General features: G+C 45.9%; 1 protein-coding gene across 1 annotated transcript in view; it reads left to right on the plus strand.

Moving 5' to 3' along the window:
- Positions 1 to 9646, plus strand: part of YEATS2 (YEATS domain containing 2) — a gene marked incomplete at its 5' end in the record, with an annotated part of 19033 nt that overhangs the window by 421 nt on the left and 8966 nt on the right. Inside the window, 7 exons of the mRNA XM_008939917.1 lie at positions 603 to 764; positions 2293 to 2414; positions 3464 to 3619; positions 4329 to 4502; positions 5876 to 6074; positions 8655 to 8786; positions 9038 to 9136. Coding sequence (XP_008938165.1) covers positions 603 to 764; positions 2293 to 2414; positions 3464 to 3619; positions 4329 to 4502; positions 5876 to 6074; positions 8655 to 8786; positions 9038 to 9136 — 1044 coding nt within the window. The remainder of the gene's footprint in view (positions 1 to 602; positions 765 to 2292; positions 2415 to 3463; positions 3620 to 4328; positions 4503 to 5875; positions 6075 to 8654; positions 8787 to 9037; positions 9137 to 9646) is intronic.

Below are 9646 nucleotides of genomic sequence, written 5' to 3' on the forward strand. Positions count from 1 at the left end.
ACTGAGATTAGTAGTAAATAAAATGTTAACTCATGATCTGTAAGGGGAAGAGGGAACACGAGTGCTTTAAAGCGTGCAGTGCTCGGTGAGGGGAGATCAGCCAGATGTGCTGGGGAGTGTGCTGGGGACACAGCAGGCTTCAGGCAGCCAGGGCTCACGGTTTTGGCCACCACTGTGGTTCTTAGATACTGAAAGGGCTCCACATAAATGCAACCAACAAGAGCCAAACTGTCCTTACTGCACCTTCACATCTTGCCCACTGCTCACAGGTACGGGAGTATGGGCAGAAGCACCTCTTCTCAGGGGTGGGCTCAGCTGTTTGAAAGGTGTGTGGCCTCTGGACTGGAGTAAGCCTGTAGACACCATGGCTGTGCTGCTTTGGCCTGCAGCCATAAGTGGTGCTGCACCCAGAGAGGGTTGGGGGTTTTTCAGGGTTATTAAAAACTCTGTGTGTGCATCACTGGTGGAGTTAGGCTGCAGTTAGGCCAGCTAAGCATCAAAGGCTAGACCTGTCACTCCTAGTACTTCCACCCTGTGCAGATTTTAATGCCTACTACTTTCTGCAAGCAGTAGCTTTATTTCTTTTTATTCTCTCTCTCTAGTGATGGCTACACTGCAGTTACCAGCCACCAACCTGGCCAACTTGGCAAACTTACCACCAGGCACCAAACTGTACCTCACCACCAACAGCAAGAATCCTTCTGGGAAAGGAAAACTGCTTCTGATACCCCAAGGAGCCATACTGCGAGCCACAAATAATGCTAGTTAGTCTTGCAGGGAAATCTAATGAGTTACATAATGTAATCACTGCATAATTAATGTTTGGCATTTTTGCTGTAAAGCATCCTGGTTTCTTTGTTCACAACAACACAGCATGTGGTGCTTTGTAAGAGTGAGACCTCACCCGTGTCTTCTGGTTCTGATGAAATTGCTTTCCTTTCAGTGCTCTCCTTGTCCTTCTGTGCTGAGAGCAGACTGTAATTTTTCCTCAAAACTCAGCAAAGGGTTTTCTGTAACTACTCCTTGTGATCTGTAGGAAGAGACAACTGCATCTTCATGCTGTAGAACTGGGATGGATTTGAATGGAGTAGTGAAAGCTGTTAATAAGTAATGGAACAACACTGGAGAAACCAGAAACATACAAAACTAACTTTGAAAAGGGCAAGATACTGTATCTATAGTGAGGGAAACATCATTTTGAATACTGATACAAGGTTTGGCCCCATGCTGTTGGGACCAGTAGAAACACTTCTTTTGTTAATGGGCTTGTGAATCAAACTTGCTGTGAAATACTTGGGGAATAACATTGCTAAAACAGTTCTAAAGGGCAATACTTTCTTTATAGTGTGCTGTTGCTCTAGGCAAAGAAACTAGAAGTTTGGGACTGTGCAGATGAAGTTTTGATGTGAGCCTTCTCCAGAATGCTCCTTTTGAGGCTGGCAGTTGGACTGACTGTAAACATTTTGATCCTGGTTGTGGTACTGGCAGTAAGGAAAAGATATTATTCAGCTTAATATATAAGGTGGTAAATACCAGCAGCACAGCAACACAGCACATGTCACTGAAGAAGTAGATCCTCTTCCTGAAGGTATTTTTGGGCTGTAGAATTGTTGATGGGAGCCCAGTTGCTTTGAGATTTAGAGGCAGCTGAGGCAGTCCAACTCTGGCAAGGAGATAATCTCACAGATGTTGAGGAAGAGCAAATACTTGTGATTTTTATGGTGAAGCCATAAATTGGTTTTTACCCTTGTTTCTTAATGAGAAACTGGAAAAAAAAAAAGTCAGCTCGGGTTGTTCCTCCTGGAGGCAGAGCAGTATCAGTGTTCACTGCCCATGACCACTGCTTGGTACCTGTGATCTAATACTCTGTTAACTAAATTACATTGGAATGGTCAGCAGAAGTAAAGCTGAGAAGTCATTGAGATTCAGAGTGTTTCTAGGGCTTTTGCTGCAGATTCATAACCTGCAAAAGACCAGTGAGAAGACTGCTCATCTGTTGGACAGCATTTTCGTTTGACAGAAAATTCAAGACAGCCTTAAATGAGCTTTGCTTGCCCACCAGTCCTCCTTATTGCCCCCCAGCTCCTTTTGTTCATGGTGATTGCTGAGCTGTAGGAGACCACAGCAGCACATCTGAGCTGTGCTGTGCTGGGTAGCAGTGTTACTCAGCTGCAAAACGTGGCAGCAAATGTCTTGCAAAGTGCTTTCAATTACATGTATATACAGGGATGCTTTAGCAGCTGACAGTGTCTCGTCAAGCCTTTTGGGTGAAGCCTTTTCTTCTGGTTACAGGTCTCCAATCTGGTTCTTCTACAAATAGTGGAGGAGGAGGAGGAGGAGGAACCCAAAGCACAAGCAGTAATTTGTCACAGCACCTCACCTATACGTCCTACATCCTGAAGCAGACACCCCAGGTCAGTGGCATAAGCATCTTAGCTGCAGCAGTTTGGCATTTCAGGCTGCTGTGGTGTTAGGTGGATGTCCTGTGGTTCTGTAGTGCATGAAATGTTCTTGGAGTAGGGGATCTATATCCCTTCCAACAACCCTCACATCCCTTCCCTCTGCCAGGCACCTGATTTACCACTCCCTGTTGCCACTGGCACATCTCCTTGCAGGCTGAGCAAGCAGCAGTGGGTAAGGCCAGGGTCACAGGGTGGAAGAGAGGCAGTGTGGCCAAAGTGCCTGGTGGCAGGGCCACAGGGGCCACCAGAGCAAGGGGAGGCAACAAATGGAGATGATGCTGGAAGAGCTCTTAGGCCGTGAGAGACGCAAGAGCTGGAGGAAAGCATCGCGTGAGAGAGAGGAAAGGAGAGTTACTGGAGTGAAAGAGCAAGGCTGAGTGAGAAAGCAAGATGAGGAGACAGCAGATGGTGTGAGGGGTCTGTGTGCATGGTGGGTGAGTGAAGCCCCTGAGGGGCAGCAGCTGAGCACTGCTGTGAAGCAGGAAGGGTGGCGAGGTCCCGGGTGCTGGGTTGTTAGGGTGCACCCCTCCCAGCTGTCACAGTGATTTCTGCACACTGAGCTCTGCATGTGGAGCCTTTGTGGCAGGACTGAATACATCCTGAAGTGAGACAGTGACAGGATGTCTCCAGTTCTCTCTGGTTTTGCCTAGCCCAGCAGTGGCCTCTCTGATGTTGCGTGCTAAGTAGGATTTGTCACAAAGAGTAAACCCGAAAACCATAAAGTGTTTTAAATTGTACTGGATGCCTCTGACAAGACAGGAAATTGATTGTGGCTTTTTCACCCCTTCCCTTGAATCAGAAAGTACTCTTCTGCACCAAGAGGAGAAGGCTGTGGCAAGCTCCTAGTGCAGAAGCATCCACTGCAATTAGCAGTGCTTTGTTTTAGAAGGTGAAATGTTGCCCTGTAGCTACCAGATTTTATCCTGTGTTGACTCCTAGATTTCTGTTGATTCCTAACTGTGTTTCAAAGTACTGACCTCCCTAACTTACTCCTGGAGCAGGGCACCTTTTTGGTTGGCCAACCCTCTCCTCAGAGTTCTGGGAAGCAGCTGACTCCAGCCTCAGTTGTTCAGGGCAGTGTAGGAGTTGGAGCATCTTCCACACAAGGACAAGCACTGAAAGTGATAACGGGACAGAAAACAGCTCTCTTTACACAGGTAACATGCAGCTGATGTATTTCTCTCTTGCCAGTCAGCATTTTGTGGGGTAAACTGGAGGAACCACAGCCACACGTTGTGAGAGCTTCTCCTTTTGCAGTTGTTTGGGTTCTGTGCAATTAGGATGCTGGCTGCACTACGATGAGGAAAGCACAGAGAGACCTTCTTTCATCTTCTTTCATATGCAGATACTGGAGCACAGCTCTTCTGGCTTTGTTTCTGTTCCCTGGTTGCTGGTTTGTGAATGTGCTCTGGGATTTCTTAGTGAAATGGAATTGGAGAAGTGCAGTCAGGTGCAAAAATGTGCTTAAATATTTGAACCTTAGAAATGGGTCACCTGCTAAAGCTCTTAAATATTTTGGGTTTGGTAATCCTCAAAGGTCCTTTTAAAAACTATCAGGTGATCCCTATGAAATTCAAACTCCCTGACACTACTTGTAGTTGACCATCCAAAATTCAAGACTGATGGGCATATTTTTGCCAAGCCAGCAGTATGAAGTGAATTTCTGAGGTGATAATTTTGTTCCACCTATTATTGCCACAATTTGCCTTGCTCAAAAGTATGTTGAAAATATTTTTGAGTAATCTAAAGCATTTGTCTTGTTTGTTTTGTTGTTGTTGTGGTTTGTGTTTGTTGGGCTTTTTTAAGTAATTTTTTAAAAATCCAAACAAATTTACCTTTTCCCTTCCTCTGAATTCTTTTTGACAGGCTGCACCCGGGGGACAGACGTCGCTGGTGAAAATATCAGATGGGTCTCTGAAGTCAGTGCCTGCCTCATCCCAGCTCTCCAAACCTGGCACCACTGTGCTGAGGGTGTCAGGAGGTGTTATCACCACGGCTGCTGCTCCTGCCATGGCCCTTCCCACTAACGGGGTGGCCCAGGTCAGAAACAACACTGCCAGTGTTCTGTAATACAACACTTGCACTCTAGCCACTGTAATCCCCCTCCTGCTTTCTTCTCCTACTGGTACTTTCTTCTCAGTCAGCCTTGCTGGTGGGTCTGCTCTTGCTTGTGTACCAGCACAGTGCACACAACTCCTTTTCTGCTGGGTTGTTTGCTGTTCAGCATGAAGTAATGTCTGTCAAGAAAAAGGGGAGACAGAATCTGAAACTTGCACTTTCTTGCTTTTCATGCTGTTAAAATTCAGGGAGGCAGGGAAGGCTTTACCTGAAACAGCTTTTGCAGCCATACAGATCAATTTTTTTTGGCCTACACAGCTTTCAAACCCCAAGTCTGCTGCTGGCACAAAAATGTGCAGAAGAATGTGAAATGCCTGAAGCTGTGGATCCAGCAGGCCAGTGAAAGCCAGCAGTGACTAGAATGTAGGTTGCTCCTTTGAGAGCACAGAGTCTCCACAGTGCTTAGTGCCCAGTCTGCTTTCAGCCCATCTCAGAGGCTGGCAGTGGCCAGAGTTGGTGGCCCTTTGGTCCTGTGTTCAGAGGATGTCACTCCTCTCCACCTGGGAGGAGAGCACAGCCTTGGCACAAGGTGCTTCAGCATAGAGTGAGGCTGGAAACAAACCATCTGCATTCCTGGGGTGAACACTCGTGTGTGTGCATGCAGCCATGGATCCAGCTGATGCATGCTGCCTGCCTGGAGGGAGGCTGGAGTTCATGGGCTGGGGAGAAGGCAGCAGAAAGGAGAGTGTATCATTCACTGTGAGAGGTCCCCCAGCCTCTCTGCTTCTGCCTGTGGGAGGCAGAGGTTAAGTGAGTGGAGGGTTGGTGCCATGCTGCACTCAGAGGGCTGAATGCTGACACACACAGCACACAGAGGTGGAGATGTCAACATTTGCATTAAGTGCTGCTCACTGGGTTTGCTGCTCTCAGTGAAGCTGTAGGGATAGGAATTTTCCATCCAGCCTCTTTATCCCAAACTTTTTTTGCCATTTGTCTACAAATACCTCTGGACTCCTGAGCAGCAGGGAAACATGAAACATTGCTGGGTCCAGTTTCTCATCTGAAGGGTGTACCTGCTTGTTGCAGTTAAGGGACCTGGATCCAGATGCTATCAAAGCAGTTTTCCTAGCAGCTTCTGTGTGCATGGTTTTGCTTTCTTCTCCTTGAAACCCTTCATTCTATATGTACCATCATTGTGTATGGGCTTTTGGATATGTGCTTGAGAACCTCTTGCTTCTTCATGACTGATAAGTGTTTTGTTTTGCTGCTTCTAGATATTACCCTGTTATGCTTATTGTTGAATCACCTATGACATGAAAAAGAATTTGTTATCCCTTTCTGTCTATTTTGTGCAGCAAATAGACAATGCAGGTTCCAGTTCCTCATCTTCTGGAACTGCTGCAGCAAAGACACCTGGACAGCAACACCAAATCTGTGTAAGCCAGAGCCAGTCGGCCTCGTCAGTGGTGAACAAGACTGCCACTTCCACTGTTGTAAGTGTTGCTTCCCTGATGACTACAGCAACGCCTGTGACTGGAAAAGCTGCAGTGTCAGGTATTGAACTCCCTTCGTGCCTTTCCTGTAGAAAGGCAGAATCCAGATGTGAATTCTTTAGATGTCATCACTGCAAGTGAACGTATAAAAGAATAGGGTCGCCTGCAGTTGTGAATGTGTGAAAGTCTTTCTAAAGCCTATCTTATTAACATCACTTCTGGCTTAGCCAAAGCAATGTCTGAACAACCTGGCATCCTATCACATCAGGGCAACTGACTGCACCTGTTCTAAATAATAGCACAGCTTGCCCATTGGTGTTGGAGAGGGATTGCAGTTTTCATGCCAGGTCCTCATCAGAAGGTGCATTCTGCCTGTGCAAGAGCACAGTGCACCACTGAATGCTGAAAAAAACAAGGTACCAGCAGCACTACAGACCTGGTTAGTTTGTGAAAGTGAAACTCCACTGAATTCAGAGAAGCTGCACTGAGCAGAATTTGGCTCTTGAGGTTTTGCATCTGCTCTGTTTGGCTTGGCAAGGAGAGAGATGTTGGTTAAGGGGAGCTGGAGGCTTTGAAGTCAAAATCTATTCAGTACAGTGAGGTAGGCTGGATCTGGAATGCCTCAAACTGGTAAAAATGAGGTAATAAAGTTGGATTGCCCTTATGTAGAGGGGAGTTTTATTGTCTTCCAGTATTTCTTCTCTCTTGAAGAGCAAATACAGCATATTTAATTTGAGTGTTACAGGTTAAAATCAGATCTTTTCATTTTGACTAATTCACCTGCTGGCACGATCTGTTCACTTGAAGTGGCTTCTGACTAAGTGGAAGCAGCATAAATACAGAAAAGAGAAAATAAGTGACACTGAGCTCATCTGACAGTGTCTTTGTAAAGCAGCTCTTCTCACTTCCTGTGTACACAGTCTTCCAAACTCCTCCTTTCTCGTCACTCTGTTTTTCCCAGAGCTTGGAAGTAAACAACATACACTGCTAAGACTGCCACAGTTCTGTAAGCAGTTGAGTATTTTTCTCTTTGCAAACGAAGCAGCAAGACTTTTTTTTACAGGAAGTATGCTGTATGCTATCCAGATGGATATCTAATAGCTTTTGGACTAAAACTCCCATTGAGCTTTGAGAATGTTACCTAGATCTTGTTTTGTTTTTTGTAACCTGAGGCACTGGTTTCATCATGAAAAACCTTCTTCAAGAATCCCAAAAGAAGCCATTGCTATAAAAAACATATTTTGATGTAAGAAAACAAAACCAAACCAAAAATCCAAACTGTTTAAATTTCTGTAGATTTGTATTTTTAAAGGCAACTTTTCAAAAAGAATCTCAGATTTTCCCCTTGTTTTGCAACACACAGTGTCTCCCACCCGTCAGGCTAATAGGGTTGAAAATGTTCCTTCTTACTTGCTTTGCTGTTTGGGGCCTGTGCTGTCCTGTCCTGACCCAGCTGGGCATCACACACGAATGACTTGGTCATATTAGGTTGGCTGTCTGGCCTGGAGGTGAAAGCCTAACTGACCAGTGCTGTGCATCTTTCAAACCCAAGAGACATCTCCACCAGATCTTGTATGTCTAGTACTTGGAAGGCAGCTGTGTGTCTTAATGGTAACACATTCTGAGGAGTAAAGGAAGCTTTATCTCAAAACAAATCGTGAGTATAAAATTACAGTCATGAAGCTAAGTCTACTATTGTCAGTATTCTAAAGTCAAAGCCTCTTACATTTCCATGATCTGAAGGAAAGTTAGCTATGGATTGAACACACATCAAAAATAGCTGGTTTACCAGAGGAAAGGATGGACATAGGCCCAAATCACAGTGCTGAAGTGCTGGGTGTGGTGGTTTGGGGTGTCATCACAGTGGAGGAGAGAGCTGCTGGAGAGGTGAGGAGTGCTGCTTGCCTGTGGTACTGTGGTGCAGCTTGGAGCCATGCTGGTAATGCTGGTGACCTCTGAACGTCCTGCTTGTTCTTCTAGCCTTGACTAGGATCAGTGATTTATCCAGTCCCCACTTTAACATGCCTGGTAGCTTGATCAGCCCTCTTGTGGATGCATTCAGTGCATGTTACAGAAAGACACAGGACTCTCAGTTCAGGTATGCCCTTCCTCAGGCTTGCCAAGCAGCCTTGGGCTTGTCACCCAATTAAAACATGGTTGATGGTGCTCTGCTGACTGCAGTGGGTGCTGCTGAGCTGAACTGCAGAGGTGTGAGCAGCACGTGGTACCTCAGGGAGAGTGGCTGTGTGAGTACAGCAGAGCTGTAGTTCACTGGCTTACCAGACCCTTCAGCACAAGGTCTTCTGACAAGAGTGTTTTACTCTGTGCTGAGCCTGCTTCAGTTGAGAGGTTTGTGTAACATCAACTTTTGCTTAAGATTACTTAGGCAATTAGGAAATTTTTACTAATGAGAGTGCAGTGCAGCATGTAATACTGCACACTCTGCTGCAGCACCCAGGATACTGGCAATCATTTGTGTCAGTAAAAACCTGTCTGGCAGTTCACTGAACTGTGGCTTGTAAAGAGGGTGGCAGTGCTGGCCTACATGCCATCCTGGTTCAGGCAGAAAGGGAGAGAGGTGGCTGGAGATAAACAAAATGGTGTGTTTTATTTAACGTTTTGTCTTCCCTTCTTCTTGCAGGGTTGCTAAAAATCCACTCAAATCAGTCTAGTCCACAGCAGGCTGTTCTGACAGTCCCCAGCCAGCTTAAACAGCTCGGTGTAAACACAGCTTCTGGAGGTGTTCAGACAATACTCATGCCTATGAACAAAGGTAAAGGGCAGAGGAGGATGACAGATGGTGTGTGGAAATCCCCTTTGACACAGGGTAGCTCCTGGCCACCGTTGGCATACGTGGTCCAGAGTTAGAGGTAGAAGAAAACATAGCAAGGAGATTCATCCCTAAACTTTGTACTGCAAAAACACTGTGTTGCTTCTGAACATGGTTATTTGTCTAAGTGTATGAAATTTGATTTTTTTTTCTTTGTTGTCCTTTTTTTCTCTTTTTACCTTTTTCCTCTGCAGTGATACAGTCACTTTCTACCAGCAAAGTTTCAGCTGTCTCAGCTGTCACAGCAGCAAGTACAGTTGTCCCTAGTCCCTCTACAGCATCCATCACTAAAGGTAACAAAGAATTTCTCAGTAAGATTAGTAAAAATATGCTGGTGCTGCTGTATGCAAGTGGCCTGGATATGAAAGTAGATCCTCTGAGTTCCTTCAACCTTGATTTAAACCCTCCTAACAATGGAAATAAAGTGGCACATGGGGGCCAGGAAATGAACAGTCACTTCCCCCTCAACAAATCCCAAAGCATGGGGAAGTACAAAGAGAAGTGAGGGTGTCCTAGAAGGCCACCATGAGTACCTTAAATGTTCATTGTTTAAATCCATATCTGCAGCAGTGCATAGAGCAGTATGTATTTAATCCCAGTCACTGCTGTGCTCAGAGTGGTGCCTGGGGTGGAACACACTGGAGAATGCCTTCCAGCACACACCCAGGGGAGGAGTGTACACACAGTACTTCCAGAATAGTGCATAGGCCAGAGCTGGGATACTCCAAGTCCATTCCTTGCAGAACCCCCATCCCAGCTGAATGACCAGACTGCCTGGCTGTTCTGGGTTGAGAATTTCATCT

This window comes from Merops nubicus, unplaced genomic scaffold (assembly GCF_000691845.1).
Source record: "Merops nubicus isolate BGI_N331 unplaced genomic scaffold, ASM69184v1 scaffold3215, whole genome shotgun sequence".
NCBI lineage: Eukaryota > Metazoa > Chordata > Aves > Coraciiformes > Meropidae > Merops > Merops nubicus.